This window comes from Aythya marila (assembly GCF_965140915.1).
Source record: "Aythya marila genome assembly, chromosome: 31".
Taxonomy (NCBI): Eukaryota; Metazoa; Chordata; class Aves; order Anseriformes; family Anatidae; genus Aythya; species Aythya marila.
This window is the reverse complement of record NC_139072.1, coordinates 1,118,374-1,142,016: the sequence shown is the minus strand read 5'-3', so window position 1 is coordinate 1,142,016 and position 23,643 is coordinate 1,118,374. Positions and strand designations below refer to the sequence as shown.

Here is a 23,643-nt window from a genome sequence, read left to right as displayed (position 1 = left end):
CCCCAAAACGCAGGGAAACGCCCCAAAAAGGGGCTGGCCACGGCCAAGCAGCGCCTGGGCCGAATCCTCAAGATCCACCGCAACGGCAAGCTGCTGCTCTGAGGGGCGGGGCCACGCCGGGACACGCCCACCCAAGGGGCGGGGCCTCCGCGCGAAGCCACGCCCCCCCGTTCCATTCAACCTCCAGCCCCGCCGTGGGAAAGGCGGGCGGCGAGGCCACGCCCACCGCCGCCTCTGATTGGACGGCGCGGGGGCGCGCGCTGATTGGTCCTCACCCCCCTCACCCCCCAGGCCACGCCCACCTCTCTTCAGGTCGCTCCCCCTCCTCCCCGCGGGGTTTGTGGGCGGGGCCTGAGGGCTTGGCCCCGCCCCCTCTTTTGTATTTGTTAGAATAATAAAACCACAAAATCTCGAGCGCTCGGGTCACGTGGCGCCGATCTCGCGAGATTACACTCCCCCCCCCCACAGCTTCTCGCGAGATCTCGCGAGGTTTCCCCGCGCACCCAACGGGGATCTCGCGAGAGCTCCGCGCGCCGCCGCCGCCGCTGAGGGAGGGCCCGGCTCCTCCTCCCCGCCTCTATTCTCGCGAGATCTTCCCGAAGAAGTCTCGCGAGAGCTCGCGCACGGTCCGGTGAGCGGCCGGAGCGCGCCCGGTTCCCCCCTCTCCCCCCCTCCACCGGTCGTTGGGCCCCCACCCGAAATCTCGCGAGACTTCCCCCTCAGCTTCTTTCCCCTCTCGCGAGACTTCACCTCCCCCTTCCCCTCCCCATACCAACCGCTCCACCCCCGCGCTCCCATTGGCCCTCCCCATTCCCGTCCCCTCCCCTCATTGGCTCCTCCTTCTGAGGCCCCTCCCCCCCGGGCGCAAGTCTCGCGGGAGGCGACGCTCTCGCGGGATTTCGGCGGGGGCGCTGTGTAAGATGGCGGCGGCGGCGGGAGGCGGCCGGGCCCGGCGCTGAGCCCCCCCCTCCCCTACAGGTACCGGGGTGGGGGGGGGCCCTGGGGGGGGGCCCGGTTCCCTCTGGGGGGGGCTCAGCGGCTCCTTTAGCGACCCCCGCCCCCCCCTCGGGGGTTTTCCTCACCCCCTGCAGGCCCCGGGCCTTTACCGGCGCTCCCCTCCCCCACCCCGGGCCGTGAGGTGAGGGGGGGGGGCGCGAATCCCGCCCCTCCCCCCCCGCCCCCCCCCCTCAATTTTTGGGGTTCGGGTCCCAGCGGTTGTGGGGGCTCTCTTCAAGGTGCCCCCCCCCTCTATATAGGGCCGGGGACGGCCCCCCTTTAGGATCCCCCCCCTACCTTTTAGGGTGCCCCCCCCAATTTAGGGAGCCCCCCCCAATTTAGGGAGCCCCCCCAATTTAGGGAGCCCCCCCAATATTTAGGGTGTCCCCCCCTTATTTGGGGTGCCCCCCCTTCAGGGTATCCCCCCCTTATTTATTGCCCCCCCCCCCCTTACTTATTGCCCCATCCCCCTTATTTAGGGTCCCCCCCCTTATTTAGAGCCCCCCCTCCCCCGATTTAGGGCCCCCCCCAATTTAGGGCCCCCCCCTTTTTAATTTAGGGTCCCCCCCCCGATTTAGGGCTCCCTTCTCCTTTTTATCCCCTTTCTCCCCCCTTTTAGGGTTCCCCTTAATTTAGGATCTAGGTTGCCCCCCCCCAATTTGGGTCCCCCCCCCCAAAATTCAGAATCTTCCCCCTCCCATTTAACGCCCCCCCCGTTTTAGGGTCTCTCCTCAATTTCAAACTCCTTCCCCCCCCCAATTTAGGGTTCCCCCCCAATTTAGGGTCCCCCCCCATTTTAGCATCCCCCCTTGATTTAAGATTCACCTCCCCCAAATTTAAGCCCCCCCCCCCATTTTTTTTTAGCACCCCCCCCTTATTTAAGCTTTAGGGTCCCCCCCTAATTTAGGGTCACCCCCCCAATTTATCCCCCCCCCCATTTTACCTCCCCCCCCATTTTACCCCCCCCTTTTTACACCTTCCTCTCTTTTAGGGTCCCCACCTGGCCCCCCCCCTCAGTTTAGGGCCCCCCCTTCCAGCTCTTTCCATCCTTTAGGCCCCCCCCCTTGCAGTTGCCCCCCCCCATTTAGACCCTCCCCCTATTTTTGTGTCCCCCCCCATTTGGGTTTTCCCTTCATTTAGCCCCCCCCCATAATTTTTACCCCCTTATTTTGACAGTTTCTATTTCACGGGGGCTCTTCTGTCCCCACCCCCAATTTATTCCCCCCCCCCCTTATAATTTTTGGGTTCTTTTTCTGTAATTTTTACATTACTTACATTATTACCTTATTTAGGCTCATTTCCCCAAATTTAGCCCCCCCCCTTCACAATTTTCCTCCTTTTTAGCACTTTTCACCCCCTTTTCCCCAACTTACCCCCCCCACATCATTTATCCCCCCCCCTTTTCCCAATTTCCCCCTTTTTTCCCCCAACCCCCCTCTCCCACCTCTCCCCCAACTCCAACCCTTCCCACCTTCCATACTCTTCATTTTTTCTCCCAAAACTCCCCCGATTTTACCCCTTCCCCCCCCGGTGCCCCCCCCCACGCTTCCTGCACCCCCCTTTTTTAAAAAAATCCCACTTTTCCCCCCCCCGCCGGCCCCAATTTCGCTTTATTTACCATCATTTCCCCCGCAGCGCGGGCCCTGCTCCTGTTCCGCCGCCAGAGGCCCCACGTGCTTCCGTAAGCCCCCCCCCAATAATTTTTCCAACCCCCCCTCGCCCTCAGGACCCCCCCCTCACCCTCTGGTCCCCGTTTGCCCCCCCCAGGCCCCCCCAAATTGGCTGAGTGTCCCCTGTCCCCCCCCCCCGAGGTGAGGATGGACTGGCTGTGATTCCCGGTAAGCTGCCCCCGCCGCGGCCCTCAAATTTGGGGGGGGGGGGGGCTCCAGAAAATGTAGGGGGGTCTCCGGGACACGGGGGGGGGCTCCAGGACACCCCCCCAAAAAAAAAATCCCCCCCCTGTAGGATTTGGAGACCTTTAGGTACCCCCCCCATCCCATTTAACGCCTCTCCCCTTTTTTGGGGTGCCCCCCCAGTGCTTGCTGCCCCCCCCCTTTAACCAGCAGCCTTTTTATTGAGGGGGGGGCCCCCAAATTTTATTCCCCCCCCCCCCCCAAAAAAAAATATTTTAGGGCCGTCCCCAAGCTCGGGGTGACGCCGGCCGCGCCGCCACCCAACCGGCCCTGCCTGTCGAGCCGGGCTCTGGGGGGGGGGGGGCACCCCCAAATTATAATTAACACCGCGGGGTTAATTAACGAGGTCAGCGCCGCGCTTCGTCACCCCCGAAATTAATTGGGGGGGGCACTTTGGGGGGGGTTTAGTGGGGTTTTGGGGGGGTTTAGGGGGGGGTTTAGTGGGGTTTTGGGGGGATTTTGGGGCATTTAGTGGGGTTTTGGGGGGGTTTAGTGGGGTTTGGGGGGGTTTTGGGGCATTTAGTGGGGTTTTGGGGGGGTTTGTTGGGGTTTTGGGGGGGTTTGTTGGGGCTTTGGGGGGGTTTAGTGGGGTTTTGGGGGGCTTTAGTATGGTTTAGTGGGGTTTTGGGGGGTTTTAGTGGGGTTTTGGGGGGTTTTAGTGGGGTTTTGGGGGGTTTTAGTGGGGTTTTGGGGGGGTTTGTTGGGGTTTTGGGGGGGTTTGTTGGGGCTTTGGGGGGGTTTAGTGGGGTTTTGGGGGGATTTTATGGGGTTTAGTGGGGTTTAGGGGGGGTTTAGTGGGGTTTTGGGGGGGGGTTTTGGGGGCATTTAGTGGGGTTTTGGGGGGGTTTAGTGGGGTTTTGGGGGCATTTAGTGGGGTTTTGGGGGCATTTAGTGGGGTTTTGGGGGCATTTAGTGGGTTTTTTTGCTTCTGGCCGGGTTTTGGGGGCTCTGCCGGGCTTCTCTGGGGGCTTTTTGAATCGGGAGGGGGTTCAAGGGGGGGGCCACGCCGCGGGGCCCCCCCCCAGGCGCCGGCGCCGCGCCTCCCGCCGCGGGGTTTTGCACATTCATTGTTCCAGCGAGCGGCCCCCACGTCATCTCCCGCCGCCGCCGCGCCGCCTGCCGGGACTCCGAGTCCTCATCCTAAACCCCAAACCCCCCCACTTCACGCCGGGGGGGGTTCCCTAAATGATTTTATCCCCCCCCCCCAATTTTTTTTTCTGCTTTTTATCCAGGCGGAGCGGTGCGGACGGGTCCCCCAAAATGAAAGTGGATCGGACGAAGCTGAAGAAAACCCCGACGGAGGCGGTGAGCGGGGTCTCCGGGGGGGGTTTGGGTTTTTTTTTAGGGTTTTAGGGGGGGGTCCTAATGCCTTTTTTTTTTTTTTTTTTTTTTTAACCCCCCCCCCCAGCCCGCCGACTGCCGGGCCCTCATCGAGAAGCTGAAGGCGTGCGGCGACGAGCAGCTGCTGGCCGAGCTGCAGCAGATCAAGACATGGAACATCGGCAAGGTGCGGCCCCCACCCCAAAAAAAATACCGGGGGGGGGCACCTTTAATTACCGGGGGGGGCCCTGAGTTCATCGCGGGGGGGGCGCGGCGTTTTGTGTCCCGATTTGGGTCTTTTTTGTGTTGTTTTTGTGTTTTTTTTGGGTCCCGATTATTACTCGTGTCCATCCCTGATTTTTATTTAATTTTGCTTTTTTTCCCCTAAATCCTCCCCAAAATCCTGGCAGAGCCTCTTGTCTCTTGTGTTGGAGCTGCCGAGTTCCCAAATTTGCCGTTTGTGACCCCAAATTTTATCGGGGGGGCTCCCTTTTTTCCCCTCACCCCCCCCCCCCATGAGGCATCCTCGTCATTTTTGCCCCTTTTCACCCTCCTTGGGGCTGCCACAAACCATCCAAATCCCCCATTCTCCCCCAAATTTGGGGGAGACCACCCTTAATCCCCCCCAAAACCCCTCAGGGACCCATTCCCCTAAAAATCTTTGGGGCACCCTCACCCTATAGATGCTTTTGTGGGGCTTTTCCCTTTGTAATTTGAATTTTGATTTAATTTTTAATCTTTTTACGAGCTGGGGGTCCCTCCTTTTACCCTAAATCCTCTAAATTTGATGCTGGGAATATTATTTATGCCCAGTTTGATGTTTTTAATGATTCCTTTTTAAATTTTTAATATGTTTTTTTACGGAGAAGGGACAGCATCGGGGTTTTTAACGCAACCAGAGCAGGGAACGGGCGTCTTTTGGGGCCAAACCAGCTGGAAACGGACGTCTTAAAGTCCACCTAGCTAATTTCGGGGTGCCCCCACCCTTTTTTCTGCCCCCCTTTAGTGCGAGCTGTACCACTGGGTGGATCTCCTGGATCGTTTCGACGGCATCCTGGCGGACGCGGGGCGCACGGTGGAGAACATGTCCTGGCTGCTGGCCTGCGACCGCCCCGAGCGCGAGCAGCTGAAGGCGCTGCTGCTGGCCGTGCTCAACTTCACGGCGCTGCTCATCGAGTACAGCTTCTCCCGGCACCTCTACAGCTCCATCGAGGTGGGCAGCCCCAAAAAAAACAACCCCCCGGGGCCGGCGTCATCGCTCCTCCGGTCGTTTCCTGTCATTTTGTCGTGAGACGGCCACAATTGGCATCTGTTTGAATTCTTTTCTGGTTATTTTCCACGTGTGATGGGGTAGATTGGCATTTGGATGATTGTTTGCCCCATTATTTTTGCGAGTGACACCCAGAATTGTCATCTGTTTGAAAATTTTTCTGGTTATTTCCACGTATGATGGCCAAAATTGTCATTTATTTCAACTTTTTCTGGTTATTTCTGTGTGTGAGGGCCCAAATTGTCATTTATTTCAATTTTTTTCTGGTTATTTCTGTGTGTGAGGGCCAAAATTGTCATTTGTGTGACTTTTTTCACGATTATTTCTTCGTGTGATGGCCACGATTATCATTTATTTGAATTATTTTCTGGTTATTTCCACGTGTGACGGCCAAAATTGTCATTTATTTCAGATTTTTCTGGTTATTTCCACGTGTGACGGCCAAAATTGTCATTTATTTCAATTTTTTTCTGGTTATTTCTGTGTGTGAGGGCCAAAATTGTCATTTGTGTGACTTTTTTCACGATTATTTCTTCGTGTGATGGCCACGATTATCATTTATTTGAATTATTTTCTGGTTATTTCCACGTGTGACGGCCAAAATTGTCATTTATTTCAGATTTTTCTGGTTATTTCCACGTGTGACGGCCAAAATTGTCATTTATTTCAATTTTTTTCTGGTTATTTCTGTGTGTGAGGGCCAAAATTGTCATTTGTGTGACTTTTTTCACGATTATTTCTTCATGTGATGGCCACGATTATAATTTATTAGAATTTGTTTCTGGTTATTTCCACGTGTGATGGCCCAAATTGTCATTTATTTCAATTTTTTTCTGGTTATTTCCGCATGTGACGGCCAAAATTGTCATTTGTGTGACTTTTTTCACGATTATTTCTTCGTGTGATGGCCACGATTATCATTTATTAGAATTTGTTTCTGGTTATTTCCACCTGTGATGGCGAAAATTGTCATTTATGTCATTTTTTTCATTATTATTTCTTCGTGTGATGGCCGAAATTGGCATTTATTTGAAAAATTTTCTGCTTATTTCCACGTGTGACAGCCAAAATTGTCATTTGTTCAATTATTTTTCCGATTATTTTTGTAGGTAATCCCCAAAATTGTCATTTATTCGTTTTTTTCACTATTATTTGTGTGTGTGAGAGCCAAATTTGTCATTTATTTGACTTTTTTTCCCCTATTCCCATGTGTGATGGCCAAAACTGTCACTTATGTGATTTTTTTCATGATTATTTCTTCATGTGAGGGCCAAAATCGTCATCTGTTTGAATTTTTTTCTGGTTATTTCCGCATGTAATGGCCAAAGTTATCATTTGTTCGATTATTTCTCTGATTATTTTTGAAGATAACACCCAAAATTGTCATTTATTCATTTATCCACTTTTATTTGTGTGTGTTACAGCCAAATTTGCCATTTATTTGAGGGTTTTTTTTTGGTTATTTCCATGTGTGACAGCCAAAACTGTCATTTGTTCGATTATTTTTCTGATTATTTTTGCAGGTGACACTTAAAATTGTTATTTATTCCTTTTTTTCACTATTATTTATGTGTGTGAGAGCCAAATTTGTCATTTATTTGATGTTTTTCCCTATTATTCCCGTGTGTGGTGGTCAAAATTGTCATTTACGTGATTTTTTTCACGATTAATTCTTCATTTGATGGCCAAAATTGTTATTTATTTGAAAAATTTTCTGGTTATTTCTGTGTGTGTGACGGCCAAAATTGTCGTTTGTTCAATTATTTTTGCAGGTAACACTCAAAATTGTCATTTATTCGTTTTTTTTTCACCATTATTTGTGTGTGTGACAGCCAAATTCGTCATTTATTTGATTTTTTTCCCTTGTTTCTGCAAATGACAGTGAAAATTGTCATTTATTTCATTTTTTTTTCCCCATTAGTTCTGCGTGTGGTGGTCAAAATTGTCATTTATTTCATTTTTTTCCCGTTGTTTCTGAACATAACAACCAAAATGGTCATTTATTTGATTGTTTTTCGGATTATTTTTGTAGGTGACACCCAAAATCATCATTTATTTGATTTTTTTCCCCGTTATTTCTGTGCGTGAGGGCCAGAATTATTTATTTGATTGTTTCTCTGATTATTTTTGCAGGTTACCCCCAAAATTGTTGTTAGTTTTGATTTCCTTTCAATTTTTTCCATACTGCATCCAGAATTGTTATTAACTTAATTTTTTTTTTTGAGGCAACACCCGAAATTGTTACTAATTCCAGTTCCTATTCCTATTTTTTTTTGCGTATGGTACCCAAAATTTTTATTATTTTGATTTTTTCTTTTGGTGTATAATGCCCAAAACTGTTACTAATTCGAGTTTTTTCTTATTATGTATGCAGGTGATATCAAAAACTCTTACTATTTTTTACCCCTTTCCCACTTTTTTTTTGTGGATGACACCCAGAACTGTTATTAATTTGACTTTTCCTCACGTTTTTCTGCAGGTGATATCCAAAATTGTTACTAATTTTGATTTCTTCTCCCATTTTTTTTTTTTTTTTTTGGCATATGGCACCCAAAATTGTTACTTACTTACTTTTTTTTGATTAATTTTTTAGGGCTGACACCTGAAATTGTTACGAATTTGATTTTTCCTCATTTCTTTTGCAGTTGAGACCCAAAATCCTTACTCATTCCGATTACTTCCCCCCTTATTTTTTTGCGTATGCCATCCAAAATTGTTATTTACTTGTTTTTTTTTCATTATCTTTTTGCGGATTATATCCTAAATTGTTACTACTTTGATTTTTTTCCCATTTTCTTTGCAGGTGACACCCAAAATTGTTACTAATCTTGATTTCCCTATTTTTTTCTGCAGGTGACACCCAAAATCATTACTCATTTCAATTTCTTTTCCATTTTTTCCAGCGCGCGGCCCCCGAAATCGCTATTTATGTCATTATTTTGATCATTTCCTTGTGGCTAACACCAGAACGGTCACTAATTTGACTTTTTTTCCCCGTTTTCGCAGCACCTGACGACGCTGCTGGCCTCGTCGGACATGCAGGTGGTGCTGGCCGTGCTCAACCTGCTCTACGTCTTCAGCAAGCGCTCCAACTACATCACGCGCCTCGGCTCCGACAAGCGCACCCCGCTCCTCTCCCGCCTCCAGCACCTGGCCGAGGTGACCCCGGGTGTCCCCTGGGTGTCCCCTGGGTGTCCCCCTGTCCCCTGGGTGTCCCCTGGGTGTCCCCGTGCCCCCCTCTCAATTTTTGTCCCCTTTTCTTCCCCCCTTTCAGAGCTGGGGCGGCAAGGAGAACGGCTTCGGGCTGGCCGAGTGCTGCCGAGACCTGCACATGATGGTGAGTGGCGCGTCCCCGCCGGCCCCAATTGTGTCCCCAAGCCCCCGTTGGTGTCCCTAGTCATGGCCCTGACCCAATTCTGTTCCCTTTATTCCCTTTTTCGCTGTTTTTATCATCCCTGGTGGTGTTTTGGGGTTCTTCAACTCAGTTTTGTCACTTTTTTTGGTGTCCTGGAGATTCCTAACCCAATATTTGTCACTTTTCTGGACTTTTGGGGATGTCTAACCCCAATATTTGTCATTTTTCCGGGCTTTTGGGGAACCCTAATCTAATATTTGTCACCCTCGGTGTTTTGGGGACCCCTAACCCCAATATTTGTCACTTTTCTGGGCTTTTGGGGACCCCTAACCCCAATATTTCTTACTTTTCTGGGCTTCTGGGGACCCCTAACCCCAATATTTGTCACCCTCAGTGTTTTGGGGACCACTAACCCCAATATTTGTCACTTTTTTGGACTTTTGGGGACCCCTAACCCCAATATTTGTCATTTTTCCGGGCTTTTGGGGACCCCTAATTGAATACTTGTCACCCTTGATCTTTTGGGGACCCCTAACCCCAATATTTGTCACTTTTCCGGGCTTTTGGGAACCCCTAACCCCAATATTTGTCACCCTCAGTGTTTTGGGGACCACTAACCCCAATATTTGTCACTTTTCTGGACTTTTGGGGACCCCTAACCCCAATATTTGTCACTTTTCCGGGCTTTTGTGGACCCCTAATCGAATACTTGTCACCCTTGATCTTTTGGGGACCCCTAATCCAATATTTGTCACCCTTGGTGTTTTGGGGACCCCTAACCCCAATATTTGTCACTTTTCCGGGCTTTTGGGGACCCCTAATACAATATTTGTCACCCTTGGTGTTTTGGGGACGCCTAATCCGAATATTTGTCACTTTTCCAGGCTTTTGGGGATCCCTAACCCCAATATTTGTCACTTTTCTGGGCTCTTGGGGTCCCCTAATCCAATATTTGTCACCTTTCTGGTGTTTTGGGGACCCCTAACCCGAATATTTGTCACTTTTCTGGGCTTTTGGGGACTCCTAATCCAATATTTGTCACCCTTGGTGTTTTGGGGACGCCTAACCCGAACATTTCTCACTTTTCTGGGGTTTGGGGGACCTCTAACACAGCATTTGTCAGCTTTCTAGGGTTTTGGGGATCCCTAATGCAATATTTAACATTTTTCTGCTATTCTGGGGACCCCTAACACAGTATTTGTCACTTTTCTGGAGTTTTGGGGATCCCTAACCCAATTCCTTGTGATTTTCTGGTGTTTTGGGGACCCCTAACCCAATCCTTGTCACTTTTGGGGGCTTTTGGGGAACCCTAACCCAATATTTGTCCCCTTTTTTGGTGTCCCGGGGTCCCCAACCCCCTTTTGGGTCTCTTGGGGCCCAATCCCGTCCCCCACCCCACAGCATTTTGGGACCAAATCTTGTCACCCCCATCCCTCATACCCACCCCTGGGGACCACAGGGAGGGGACAACCCCCCCCCAAAATCCCCCAGGGGTCCGCGTTCACCCCATTTTTGTGTGTCCCCCCCCTCCAGAAGTACCCCCCCAGCGCCACCACGCTGCACTTCGAGTTCTACGCTGAGCCAGGCACCGAGGTGAAGGTGGACAAACGGGTGAGTGTCCCCAACCCCGGGGAGACCCCCAAAAACGCCCCCACCCCAAAAAAAACCCCATAACACCCCCATTCCCCCCCCCTTAGGCCACCAGCACCACCCTACACTACATCCACATCGAGCAGCTGGACAAGGTGAGCACAAAAGGGTGACGTTGGGGGGTGTCCACGGGCACCCCTTCTTTTTTTTACCCCCCCCCATATATTTTTTACCCACTTTACCCTCTTTTTTCTTCATTTCCCCCCCCCCCCAGATTTCAGAGAGCCCCTCGGAGATCATGGAATCCCTCACCAAGATGTACAGCATCCCCAAGGACAAGCAGGCGAGTCTCGTGGGGGGGGGTCTCCCCCACCTTTTTGGGGACGACACGAGTCACGGGGGGGGGGGTCCCCGTGCTGGGACACCCCCTAACGCCCCCCTTTTGCCCCCCCCCAGATGCTTCTCTTCACCCACATCCGCTTGGCGCACGGTTTCTCCAACCACAAAAAGCGGCTGCAGGCGGTGCAGGCCCGGCTGCACGCCATCTCCATCCTCGGTAGGGGTTAAAAATTGAGGGGAAAGACATAAAAATGGCAAGTTTGGTTTTTTTTTTTTTGGGGGGGGGCTTCCAGGGGGTGACACCTCCACCCTCTGCTTCGCAGTGTACTCCAACGCCTTGCAGGAGTCGGCCAACAGCATCCTCTACAACGGGCTGATCGAGGAGCTGGTGGACGTGCTGCAGATCACCGACAAGCAGCTGATGGTGAGCCCCCAGCCCTTCCCCTTCCCCAAACCCCCCCTTACAGCCTCCTCACGCCCCCCCCAAAATAAATTTAGGACATCAAAGCGGCCTCCCTGCGGACGCTGACCTCCATCGTGCACCTGGAGAGGACCCCCAAGCTCAGCAGCATCATCGACTGCACCGGCACCGCCTCCTACCACGGCTTCCTCCCCGTCCTCGTCCGCAACTGCATCCAAGCCATGATCGGTGGGTCCGCAGGGAGCTCCCGGGGGGGGGTTTTGGGGGGGTACGAACCCTCGCTGACCCCCCCCGTGCTCCCCCCAGACCCCTCCATGGAGCCCTATCCCCACCAGTTCGCCACCGCCCTCTTCTCCTTCCTCTACCACCTGGCCAGCTACGACGCCGGCGGCGAGGCGCTGGTGTCCTGCGGCATGATGGAGGCGCTGCTGAAGGTGGGCAGGACCCCGGGGGGGGGCGATTTCGGGTGCCCCCCTTTCTCTTTTTCCTCACCCACTCATTTATTTTTCCCCCCCCCCTCCCCGAAAACAAAGGTGATCAAGTTTTTAGGCGACGAGCAGGACCAGATCACCTTCGTCACGCGCGCCGTGCGGGTGGTGGATCTCATCACCAACCTGGACATGGCGGCCTTCCAGTCGCACAGCGGCCTCTCCATCTTCATCTACCGCCTGGAGGTAACACCCCCGAGGGGTTTATTCGAGGGAAAAAAGGGTTTTTTGCTGTTTTTTTGGGGATTTCATGCCCTCCTCGCCCCGCAGCACGAAGTGGACCTGTGCCGCCGCGAGTGCCCCTTCGTCATCAAGCCCAAAGTGCAGCGCCCGGCCGCCGCCGCGCTCCCGGAGGGCGAGGAGATGGAGACGGACATGGAGGGTGAGGAGAGGGGGGCACGAGAACGGGGAGAGGGGGGGGGGACGCACCCCAAAAAGCCCCCTCCCTCCCTGAGCCCTCCGCCAACCCCCCCAGTGACGGACGTGGCCATGGAGAGCAGCAGCCCCGGCCCCTCCGCCGCCGAGCCCGCCGTGCCCAGCACCAGCGCCGCCGTGGCCTTGTCCCCGCGCAGCGGTAGGTGACAGAGGGGGGGAGGACGGGGACAACGGGGGCACCGCCGCACCCTAAAAGGGCTGAATCCACCCCAAAATTTCCACCAACCCCTCCAGGAGTCCAGTGCATCCCGCAGCGCGCCGCCCTGCTCAAATCCATGCTGAATTTCCTCAAAAAAGCCATCCAGGACCCGGCTTTTTCCGACGGCATCCGGCACGGTGAGGGGACAGGGACAGCGGGGAGGGGACGGGGACAGCGGGGAGGGGACGCTGGTGGCCATCCTGACCTCTCTGTCCCCACGCAGTGATGGATGGCTCGCTGCCCACCTCCCTCAAGCACATCATCAGCAACGCCGAGTACTACGGCCCCTCGCTTTTCCTCCTGGGTGAGCACCCCGGGGACGCCGTGTCCCCTCTCTGCCCTTCGTCCCCGTGTCCCTAAACGTCCCAAAATGTCCCTAACCCTCCCCGTTTCTCTCTTCCTGCCGCAGCGACCGAGGTGGTGACGGTCTTCGTGTTCCAGGAGCCTTCCCTCCTCTCCTCCCTGCAGGACAACGGCCTCACCGACGTCATGCTGCACGCGCTCCTCATCAAGGACGTGAGTTTGGGGGCACCCCGTTGGGGTTTCGCACCGTTTCGGGGGCTCCCCTCATCCTTTTTTGGTCCTTTTTTTGTCCTTTTTGGGGTCTCCCTCAGGTGCCAGCCACGCGGGAGGTGCTGGGCTCGCTGCCCAACGTGTTCAGCGCTCTGTGCCTCAACGCCCGCGGGCTGCAGTCCTTCGTGCAGTGCCAGCCCTTCGAGCGCCTCTTCAAGGTGCTGCTCTCCCCCGATTACCTCCCGGCCATGCGCCGCCGACGCAGCTCCGACCCCCTCGGTGAGTCTTGGGGGGGGGTCCCCGCGGCCCCAAAAGGGGCTGGGGGGGGTCCCCGCGGCCCCAAAAGGGGCTGGGAGGGGGTGGTGGGGTCCAGGAGGTGAGTTTTGGGGGGGATATCGGCGCTTGTGGAGCTTGAGGAAGCTTTTTGGGGTGTCCTCGGAGATCAGGGGAGCTTTCTGGGGTGTCCCTGTTTCTTCCTGGAGCACAGGGGAGGCTTTTTGGGGTCTCCCTGGAGTTTGGGGAGCTTTTAGGGGTGTCCCCGGTGCTTTGGGGGACTTTTTGGGGTCTCCCCGGAGCTTGAGGAGGCTCTTCGGGGTCTCCCCAGAGCTCAGGGGAGGCGTTTTGGGGTGGCCCTGGCACTTGGGGGGGCTTTTTGGGGTCTCCCTGGAGCTCAGGGAGGCTTTTTAGGGTCTCCCCGGAGCTCAGGGGAGGCGTTTTGGGGTGGCCCTGGTACTTGGGGGGGCTTTTTGGGGTCTCCCTGGAGCTAAGGGGACCATTTTGGGGTCTCCCTGGAGCTCAGGGAAGCGTTTTGGGGTCTCCCTGGAGCTCAGGGAGGCTTTTTGGGGTGTCCCCAGTGCTTTGGGGGGCTTTTTGGGGTCTCTCTGGAGCTCAGGGGAGGATTTTGGGGTCTCCCTGGAGCTCAGGGAGGCTTTTTGGGGTGGCCCTGGTGCTTGGTGGTGTTTTTTGGGGTCTCCCCGGAGCTCAGGGGATGCTTTTTGGGGTCTTCCTGGAACTCGGGGAGGCTTTTTGGGGTCTTCCTCGAGCTAATGGGAGCTTTTTGGGGCCTTCATGGAACTCAGGGGAGAATTTTAGGGTTTCCCCAGGGCTCAAGGGAGTTTTTTGGGGTCTTGGTGGAGCTCGGGGAGGCTTTTTGGGGTGCCCCTGGCGCTCAGGGGAGCATTTTGGAGTCTCCCCAGAGCTCAGGGGAGGCTTTTTAGGGTGCCCCTGTTTCTCGTGGGCACTCTGGGGATCTTTTTGGGGTCACCCCGAAGCTCAGGGGAGGCTTTTTGGGGTCTCTCTGGAGCTCAGGGGAGTTTTTTGGGTTCTCTCTGGAACTCGGGGGAGGCTTTTTGGGTTCTCCCTGGAGCTCAGGGAGGCTTTTTGGGGTGGCCCTGTTTGTCTTGGGCACTGGGGGAGCTTTTTAGGGTCTTCCTGGACCTCGGGGTCGCTTTTTGGGGTGGCCCTGGTGCTTGGGGGTGCTTTTGGGGTCTCCCTGGAGCTCAGGGGAGCTTTTTGGGGTCTTCCTGAAGCTCAGGGGAGGCTTTTCGGGGTCTCCCAGTTTCCCCCCGGAGTTCGGGGAGGCTTTTTGGGGCGGCCCTGACACTTGGGGGTGCTTTTTGGGGTGCCCCCGAGCCCGTTTCAACCCCATTTCCACCCCATTTCCCAGGCGACACCGCCTCCAACCTGGGCAGCGCCGTGGACGAGCTGATGCGGCACCAGCCCACCCTCAAAACCGACGCCACCACCGCCATCATCAAGGTCTGTGGGGTCCCTGGGGGGGTCACCCCAAAATCCTTCCACCCCCCCGAACCCCAAATTCCCCCCAAAACCCCAAATTGCCCCAAAAACCCTCGACTTTTTACTATATCTACCCCAAAACCCTTGATTTTTTTTTGTACCCGAACCCGGATCCTTTTCTGTCTGCCCCCCCAAACCCCGACCCTTTTCCTTCTGCCCCTAAATCCCCCACATTTTTCTGCCCCCCCCCCCGAATCCCGTGCCCCTTTTCTGCCCCCCCAACCTCATGCCCCTTTTCTGCCCCCCCCAAATCCCCAACATTTTTCTCTCCCCCTATATCCTAACCGTTTTGTGCCCCCCCAATCCCAACTCTTTTTTGTCCCCCCCCAAATCCCCAACCCTTTTCTGCCCCCCCCCAAATCCCCAACCTTTTTTTGCCCCCCCCAAATCCCCAACATCTCTCCCCCCCATTTCCCAACTCTTTCCTGCTGCCCCCCCATTTCCCAACCCTTTTTTGCCCCCCCCAAATCCCTAACCCTTTTTTTACCCCCCCGAATCCCAAACCCTTTTCTGCCCCCCCAAATCCCCAACCCTTTTTTTGCCCCCCCCCAATCCCAACATTTCCCCCCCATTTCCCAACCCTTTTCTGCCACCCCCCCCAAATCCCCAACCCTTTTTTTCCCCCCCCAATCCCAACATTTCCCCCCCCCCGATTTCCCAACCCTTTTCCACCTCCCCAAATCCCCTAAATCCCCCCCCCTTTAATTTCCCAACCCTTTTCTGCCCCCCCAATCCCAACATTTCCCCCCTCATTTCCCAACCCTTTCCCACCTCCCCAAATCCCCTAAATCCCCCACCCTTTAATTTCCCAACCCTTTTCTACCCCCCCAACCCCTTTTTTTCCTCCTTCTCTCCCCCCAACTTATTTCCACACCCCCCCAACTTATTTTTGTGCCCCCCCAACTTATTTTTGTGCCCCCCCCGGCAGCTTTTGGAGGAAATCTGCAGCCTGGGCCGGGACCCCAAATACATCTGCCAGAAGCCCTCGATGCAGAAGGCGGACGGCACGGCCGCCGCGCCCCCCCCGCGCTCCCCCCACGCCGCCGAGGAGGCGTCGAGCGAGGATGAGGAGGAGGAAGAGGTGCAGGCCATGCAGAGCTTCAGCGCCACGCAGCAGAGCGAGGCCGAGCCCAGCCAGCAGTGAGTTTTGCCCCAAAATGTGTTTATTTTTTTGGGGGGGGGGACACTTAATAGGGTCAAAGGCCTTATTTTGGTGTCCCCCCCTCGTCCTTGTTTTTTTTTAGGGTGGTGGGCACGGAGGAGCGCATCCCCATCCCGCTGATGGACTACATCCTCAATGTGGTGGGTTGGGGGGCTTTTTGGGGGGGCACGGGGGGGATTTGGGGGGTGTGGGGGAGATTTGGGGGGCCACAAGGGGGATTTGAGGGATGTGGGGGGGGATTTGGGGGGGCACCAGGGGGATTTGAGGGGTGTGGGGGATTTGGGGGGTGTGAGGGGGATTTTGGGGGGTGTGAGGGGGTTTTGGAAGGGCACAAGGGGGATTTGAGGGGTGTGGGGGGATTTGAGGGGTGTGGGGGGGATTTGGGGGGGCACCAGGGGGATTTGAGGGGTGTGGGGGATTTGGGGGGTGTGAGGGGGATTTTGGGGGGTGTGAGGGGGTTTTGGAAGGGCACAAGGGGGATTTGAGGGGTGGGGGGGGGATTTGGGGGGGCACCAGGGGGATTTGAGGGGTGTGGGGGATTTGGGGGGTGTGAGGGGGATTTTGGGGGGTGTGAGGGGGTTTTGGAAGGGCACAAGGGGGATTTGAGGGGTGTGTGGGGGATTTGGGGGGCCACAAGGGGGATTTGAGGGATCTGGGGGGGGATTTGGGGGGCCACAAGGGGGATTTGAGGGATCTGGGGGGGGATTTGGGGGGCCACAAGGGGGATTTCAGGGATGGGGGGGAGATTTGGGGGGTGTGGGGGGGATTTCTGGGGGTGTGGGGGGGATTTGGGGGCCACAAGGGGGATTTGAGGGATGCGGGGGGGGATTTGGGGGGCCACAAGGAGGATTTGGGGGGGTGTGGGGGAGATTTGGGGGGGCACAAGAGGGATTTCAGGGATATGGGGGGGATTTGGGGGGCACAAGGAGGATTTGAGGGATGTGGGGGGGATTTGGGGGGGCACCAGGGGGATTTGAGGGGTGTGGGGGGGATTTGGGGGGAGTGGGGGAGATTTGGGGGGGCACAAGGGAGATTTGGGGGATAGGGGGGGAGATTTGGGGGGCCACAAGGGGGATTTGGGGGTGGGGGGGCAAATTTGGGGAATGGGGAAGGGGTTTGGGGGATGCGGAGGGGGTTTTAGGGGGACTGGGGGGTGGTTTTGGGGGCAAGGAGGGGGTTTTAGGGTTATGGGGGGGCAGGAAGGTGATTTGGGGGTAAAAGAAGGGTTTTGGGGGCATGGAGGGGGTTAGGGGGATGGAAAAGGTTTTTTAGGGGGACGTGGAGGTTTTTGGGGGGGGACGTGGATTTGGGGAAAAGGAAGGGGTTTTGGGGGGGGGCACGGAGAGGGTCTTGGGGGGGGCACAAAGGGGTTTTGGGGCCATTTGGGGTCATGGGGAGATGGGGAGGGCTTTTGGGGTGTGTAGGGGGAATTTTGGGGGGGGCACGGGATTGGGAATTTAGGGGGGGTTGTGGTGCGTAGGGGGATTTTTTTTTTTATGGGGGGGGGACAGGGATTTAGGGAAACGGGATTTTGGGGTCTGGGCATAGAGGGGGGGATTTTGGGGGCCGCAAAGCAGCTTTTGGGGGTTACAGAGAGCTCTGGAGCCCCCCTAACCCCAATTTTTTTTTTTTTTTTTTGGTGTTTTCCCCCCCCCCAGATGAAATTCGTGGAGTCGATCCTGAGCAACAACACGACGGACGACCACTGCCAGGAATTCGTGGCTCAGCGGGGGCTGCGCCCCCTCGTCACCATCCTGGGGCTCCCCAACCTCCCCGTCGACTTCCCCACCTCGGCCGCCTGCCAGGCGGTGGCCGGGGTCTGCAAATCCATCCTGGTAGGGCTGGGGGGGGGGCCACGGACCCCCCCCTTGGGATTAAATTAAAGGGGACGGGGCGAGGAGGGAGTGGGGAGGGGGGATGTGGGGTTTGGAGGGGAAAAAAGGATGAGGATATGGGGGAAAAGTGGGGGGTGGGGGGGTAAATATGGGGAAATGGGGGGTGTGGGGGGGGATTAAATAACTGGGGGGGGGATTAAATATGTGTGGGGGGAGAAATTAGGGTATGGGGGGGGAATTAAATACCAGGAGATGGGGAAAATTGGGTATGGGGGGGGAGAAATGGGGTATGGGGGGGGAGAAATAGGGTATGGGGGGGAATTAAATACCTGGGGGGGGAGAAATGGGGTATGGAAGGGGAGAAATAGGGTATGGGGGGGAATTAAATACCTTGGGGGGGGGGGAAATGGGGTATGGGGGGGAATTAAATACCTGGAGATGGGGAAAATGGGGTATGGGGGGGAGAAATAGAGTATGGGGGGGGGATTAAATACCTGGGGGGGAAGAAATAGGGTATGGGGGGGAATTAAATACCAGGAGATGGGGAAAAAAATAGGGTATGGGGGGGGAATTAAATACCTTGGGGGGAGAAATGGGGTATGGGGGGGGGAATTAAATACCTGGGGGGGGAGAAATAGGGGGTATGGGGAAAATAAATATCAGGAAGGGGGGGGGGGAATAGTGTTTAGGGGGAAAAGATGGGTAGGGGAGGAAAATAGACAATTTTGGAGAGGGAAATAAGGTAGGGGAGGAAAAGAAATGGTATTTTTGGGGGAAAGATAGGGTAGAGGAGGAAAATAAATGGTATTTTGGGGGGGAAGATAGGGTAGAGGAGGAAAATAAAGACTTTTTTGGGGGGGAAGATGGGGTAGGGAAGGAAAATAAATGGTATTTTGGGAGGAAGATAGGGTAGGGGAGGAAAATAGACAGTTTTGGGGAGGGAAATAGGGTAGGGGAGGAAAATAAATGGTATTTTTGGGGGAAAGATGGGGTAGGGGAGGAAAAGATGCTTTTGGGGAGGAAAATGAAGACTTTTTGGGGGGCTAAGATGGGATAGGGGAGGAAAATAAATGGTATTTTTGAGGAAAAGATGGGGTAGGGGAGGAAAATAAATGGTATTTTTGGGGAAAAGATGGGGTAGGGGAAGAAAATAAATGGTATTTTGGGGGGGAAGATAGGGTAGGGGAGGAAAATAGACAGTTTTGGGGAGGAAAATAGGGCAGAGGAGGAAAATAAAGACTTTTTTAGTGGAGAAGATAGGGTAGGGAAGGAAAATAAATGGTATTTTGGGGGGGAAGATAGGGTAGAGGAGGAAAATGAAGACTTTTTTAGGGGGGAAGATGGGGTAGGGAAGGAAAATAAATGGTATTTTTTGGGGAAAAGATGGGGTAGGGGAAGAAAATAAATGGTATTTTGGGGAAAAAGATGGGGTATGGGAGGAAAATAGACAGTTTTGGAGAGAGAAATGAGGTAGGGGAGGAAAATAAAGACTCTTTTGGGGGAGAAGATGGGGTAGGGAAGGAAAATGCACACTTCTGGGGAGGGAAATAGCCTCCAGGAGGAAAACAAACCCCGCGAAGAGGAGAACCAAACCCCGGGGATGGGTCAGACGGGGGTCCAGGGAGGCAGACGGGGGTCCCACGGGGCTCGAAACCCCCGTGCCGAGATCCCAGCTCCTTTTTTTTCCCTCCCAGACCCTGTCCCACGAGCCCAAGGTGCTGCAGGAGGGCCTGCTGCAGCTGGACGCCGTGCTGTCAGCCCTGGAGCCCCTGCATCGCCCCATCGAGGCTCCGGGGGGCTCGGTGCTGCTGCGGGAGCTGGCGGGGGCCGGCAGCGTCCCCGATGCCACCCTCTCGGCCCAAGCCACCCCCCTGCTGCACGCCCTGACGGCCGCCCACGCCTACATCATGATGTTCGTCCACACCTGCCGCGTGGGACAGGTAGGCAGGGCTTTTTTTTGGGGCGAAAAAGGGGAGTTTTGGGTGCGCGCCGGCAGCTATTCCGTATTTTTTTTTAATTTTTTTTTTTTCTCTCTCTTTTTCAGAGCGAGATCCGGGCCATCTCGGTGAACCAGTGGGGCTCGCAGCTGGGGCTGAGCGTGCTGGGGAAGCTGAGCCAGCTCTACTGCTCGCTGGTGTGGGAGAGCACCGTGCTGCTGTCCCTCTGCACCCCAAATAGGTGAGGGGGGGGCATCCGGGAGGGGGCTGGGGGGGCAGGGGGTACCCAGGAGGGGTTTGGGGGGTGTTATGGGGGCACAGGGGGAACCCAGGAGGGGTTTGGGGGATGTTTTGGGGGGGCTGGGGGCACCCAGGAGAATTTGGGGGGTGTTTTGGGGGGACAGGGCATACCCAGGAGGGGTCTGGGGGGTGTTTTGGGGGCACACGGGGTACCCAGAAAGGGTTTGGGGTATCAGGGGGCACCCAGAAGGGGTCTGGGGGGTGTTTTGGGGGGACTGGGGGCACCCAGGAGGGGTTTTGGGGGGACAGGGCATACCCAGGAGGGGTTTTGGGGGGGTTTTGGGGGGCCTGGGGTCACCCAGGAGGGGTCTGGGGGGTGTTATGGGGAGACTGGGGGCACCCAAGAGGGGTTTTGGGGGGACAGGGGGCACCCAGGAGGGGCCTGGGGGGTGTTTTGGGGGTGCTGGGGGCACCCAGGAGGGGTTTTGGGGGTGCTGGGGCCACCCAGGAGGGATTTTGGGGGGCAGGGGGCACCCAGGAGAGGTTTGGGGGGGGATTTTGGGGGTGTCAGGGGGCACCCAGGAGGGGTCTGGGGGGTGTTTTGGGGAGGCAGGGGGCACCCAGGGGGGATTTTGGGGGGTCAGGGGGCACCCAGGAGGGGTTCGGGGTGCTCGGGGGGGGGTGAAGACCCCCCCCCTTTAAAATTTCCCCCCCCACACCTTTTGGGCTTCCTTCCTGGGTGCTGCAGCTCTGCGGGTCCCCCCCACCAAACAGGGGGGGGACACCCCAAATCGGGGGGGGACACCCCAAATCTGGGGGGCCCCCCCTTTGCTGGGGGGCACCCCACTGACCCCCCCACCCCCTAATTATTTTTTTTAGCCTCCCCCCCGGCTGCGAATTCGGGCAGGCCGACATGCAGAAACTGGTCCCAAAAGAGGAAAAGGCGGCCCCCAGCCCCCCCCAGGGGGGCAAACGAGCGGGTAAGCGACCCGGGGGGGGGCTGAGAGACCCCCACCCTTTACGGGGGGGGGTCCCAAACCTTTCTAAACCCCTTTATTACAGAAGGAGAAGCCGAGGGGCCGGGCCCCGAGCCCCCCGCCCAGGGGCTGCTGGAGGGGATGGGGTTGGACAGCGAGGCGCTGGCCCCCATGGAGACGGACGAGCCCAGCGCCGCCGACCCTAAAAGCAAAGCCAAAATCACCCCGGCCATGGCCGCACGCATCAAGCAGATCAAGCCCCTCCTGTCGGGTGAGGGGGGGTCCCCGAAATCGAGGGGGGGGGCCCCGAAATCGAGGGGGGGCCCTAATGTTAAGGGGAGGGCTCTGATGTTAAGGGGAGGTGACTGCGGTCCTATAGTGGGAGGTTTTAGGGGCACAGAGGGGAGGGGGGAGATGCTGGGGGGGATTTGGGGTCTCATGGTGTTGGGGGGGGGGCATTGGGGTGTCCCCTGTTATGGGGAGGGGGGGGAAGTAGAGAGTGGGGGTCCCCAAATTGCAGTGGGATCCCCAAAAATGTAAGGAGGGAGCCCAGATTTTGGGGTACGACTCGATGGAGGTCAATAGGGGCTCACGGTGGGGGGTTTTGGGGTGGAGAGGAGACCCTGGGATCCTAAAAAATGCAAGGAGGGAGCCCAAATTTTGGGGTACAACTCAATGGAGGCCAACAGGGACTCACCATGGGTGGGTTTGGGATGGAGAGGAGACCCTGGGGTCCCCAATAATGAAAGGGGGAGCCCAAATTTTGGAGTGTCTCTTAGGGGAGGTCAATAAGAGCTTGATTTTGGGGTCTTGGGGTTGGAGAATAGACGCTGGGGTCCCCAAAACTGAAAGGAGGGAGCCCAAATTTTGGGGTACAGCTCAATGGATGCCAACAGGAACTCACCATAGAGGAGTTTGGGGTGAAGGAGGGAACCCAAATTTTGGGGTACAACTCAACGGAGGCCAACAGGGACTCACAGTGAGGGGTTTTGGGGTGGAGAAGAGACCCTGGGATCCCCAAAACTGAAGGAGGGAGCCCAGATTTTGGGGTGCAACTCAATGGAGGTCAACGATGGCTCACTATAGGGCGGTTTGGGATGGAGAGGAGACCCTGGGATCCCAAAAATGCAAGGAGGGACCCCAAATTTTGGGGTACAACTCAACAGAGGCCAACAGGGAATCACCGTGGGGGGTTTTGGGGTTGAGAGGAAACCCTGGGATCCCAAAAAATGCAAGGAGGGACCCCAAATTTTGGGGTACAACTCAACAGAGGCCAACAGGGACTCACCGTAGGTGGATTTGGGATAGAGAGGAGACCCTGGGGTCCCCAAAACTGAAGGGGGGTCCCAGATTTTGCAGCCTCTCTTATGGGAGGTCAATAAGAGCTTGATTTTGGGGACTTGGGGTTGGAGAAGAGACACTGGGGTCCCCAAAACTGAAGGGGGGAGCCCAAATTTTGGGTTCCAACTCAACGGAGGCCAACAGGGGCTCACCGTGGGTGGGTTTGGGATAGAGAGGAGACCCTGAGGTCCCCAAAACTGAAGGAGGGAGCCCAAATTTTGGGGTACAGCTCAACAGAGACCAACAGGGACTCACTGTAGTTGGGTTTGGGGTAGAGCGGAGACCTTGGGGTCCCCAAAACACAAGGAGGGAGCCCAAATTTTGGGGTTACAACTCAACGGAGGCCAGCAGGGACTTATGGTGAGGGGTTTTGGGGTCGAGAGGAGACCTTGGGGTCCCAAAAAATGCAAGGAGGGACCCCAAATTTTGGGGTACAACTCAACAGAGGCCAACAGGGACTCACCCTGGGTGGATTTGGGGTCGAGCGGATCCCTGGGGGTGCGCCCTTAGGTTTCGGGGTGCGGACGGGACCCCCCCCCCATCCAACGCAACCGTGTCTCCCCTTTGCCCCCCAGCCTCGTCGCGGCTGGGCCGGGCTCTGGCGGAGCTTTTTGGGCTGCTGGTGAAGCTGTGCGTGGGCTCCCCGGTGCGGCAGCGCCGCAGCCACCACGCCGCCAGCGCCGCGCCCGCCCCCACGCCCGCCGCCCGCGCCACCGCCTCCGCCCTCACCAAGCTGCTGACCAAGGGGCTGAGCTGGCAGCCGCCCCCCTACACCCCCACCCCCCGCTTCCGGTGAGCCGCAGGGGGCGGGGCTTGAGGGGGCGGGGTCAGTGGGAGGGGAGGGGCTTGGGTGGGTGGGGTTGGGGAGGGGTGGGGTCAAGGGAAGGGTTGAGGTTGGGGTGGGGTTGGGTAGGTGGAAGGGGTGGAGTCAATGGGTTGAGTGGGTGGGGTCAGTGGAAGGGGTGTGGCTTGAGTGGGTGGGGTCAATGGAAGGGGTGGGGCTTGAGTGGGTGGGGTTGGGGAGGGGTGGGGTCAAGGGAAGGGTTGAGGTTGGGGTAGGGTTGAGTAGGTGGAAGGGGTGGAGTCAATGGGAAGGGGCGGGGCTTGATGGGGTGGAGTCAGTGGAAGGGGTGTGGCTTGAGCGGGTGGGTCAATGGAAGGGGCGGGGTTTGGGTGGGTGGGGTTGGGGAGGGGTGGGGTCAAGGGAAGGGTTGAGATTGGGGTGATGATGGGTGGGGTTGGGTGGGGTCAGGTTGGTAGAAGGGGTGGAGTCAATGTGAATGGGTGTGGCCTGAGTGGGTGGGGTCAGTTGAAGGGGCGGGGCTTGGGTGGGTGGGGTTGGGGAGGGGTGGGGTCAAGGGAAGGGTTGAGGTTGGGGTTGGGTTGGGTAGGTGGAAGGGGTGGAGTCAATGGGTTGAGTGGGTGGGGTCAGTGGAAGGGGTGTGGCTTGAGTGGGTGGGGTCAATGGAAGGGGTGGGGCTTGAGTGGGTGGGGTTGGGGAGGGGTGGGGTCAAG

General features: G+C 56.1%; 2 protein-coding genes across 2 annotated transcripts in view; one reads left to right on the top strand and one right to left on the bottom strand.

Moving 5' to 3' along the window:
- LOC309888972 (integrin alpha-M-like) overlaps positions 1–176 on the bottom strand; it is a gene marked incomplete at both ends in the record, with an annotated part of 12,643 nt that extends 12,467 nt beyond the window's left edge. Inside the window, one exon of the mRNA XM_082781631.1 lies at positions 132–176. Coding sequence (XP_082637757.1) covers positions 132–176 — 45 coding nt within the window. The remainder of the gene's footprint in view (positions 1–131) is intronic.
- Positions 177–565: 389 nt separating this feature from the next.
- HUWE1 (HECT, UBA and WWE domain containing E3 ubiquitin protein ligase 1) overlaps positions 566–23,643 on the top strand; it is a 76,122-nt gene continuing 53,044 nt past the window's right edge. Inside the window, exons 1-29 of the mRNA XM_082781630.1 lie at positions 566–631; positions 4,142–4,214; positions 4,318–4,416; positions 5,236–5,442; positions 8,506–8,658; positions 8,774–8,836; positions 10,388–10,465; positions 10,552–10,599; positions 10,719–10,787; positions 10,901–11,000; positions 11,107–11,207; positions 11,282–11,432; positions 11,511–11,638; positions 11,738–11,878; positions 11,963–12,074; positions 12,168–12,266; positions 12,362–12,463; positions 12,550–12,630; positions 12,736–12,842; positions 12,941–13,118; positions 14,506–14,597; positions 15,565–15,776; positions 15,881–15,938; positions 17,457–17,633; positions 19,328–19,573; positions 19,678–19,811; positions 20,690–20,790; positions 20,873–21,058; positions 22,704–22,920. Of these exons, the coding sequence (XP_082637756.1) occupies positions 4,170–4,214; positions 4,318–4,416; positions 5,236–5,442; positions 8,506–8,658; positions 8,774–8,836; positions 10,388–10,465; positions 10,552–10,599; positions 10,719–10,787; positions 10,901–11,000; positions 11,107–11,207; positions 11,282–11,432; positions 11,511–11,638; positions 11,738–11,878; positions 11,963–12,074; positions 12,168–12,266; positions 12,362–12,463; positions 12,550–12,630; positions 12,736–12,842; positions 12,941–13,118; positions 14,506–14,597; positions 15,565–15,776; positions 15,881–15,938; positions 17,457–17,633; positions 19,328–19,573; positions 19,678–19,811; positions 20,690–20,790; positions 20,873–21,058; positions 22,704–22,920 (3,485 nt within the window). The 5' untranslated portion in view covers positions 566–631; positions 4,142–4,169. The remainder of the gene's footprint in view (positions 632–4,141; positions 4,215–4,317; positions 4,417–5,235; positions 5,443–8,505; positions 8,659–8,773; positions 8,837–10,387; positions 10,466–10,551; positions 10,600–10,718; positions 10,788–10,900; positions 11,001–11,106; positions 11,208–11,281; positions 11,433–11,510; positions 11,639–11,737; positions 11,879–11,962; positions 12,075–12,167; positions 12,267–12,361; positions 12,464–12,549; positions 12,631–12,735; positions 12,843–12,940; positions 13,119–14,505; positions 14,598–15,564; positions 15,777–15,880; positions 15,939–17,456; positions 17,634–19,327; positions 19,574–19,677; positions 19,812–20,689; positions 20,791–20,872; positions 21,059–22,703; positions 22,921–23,643) is intronic.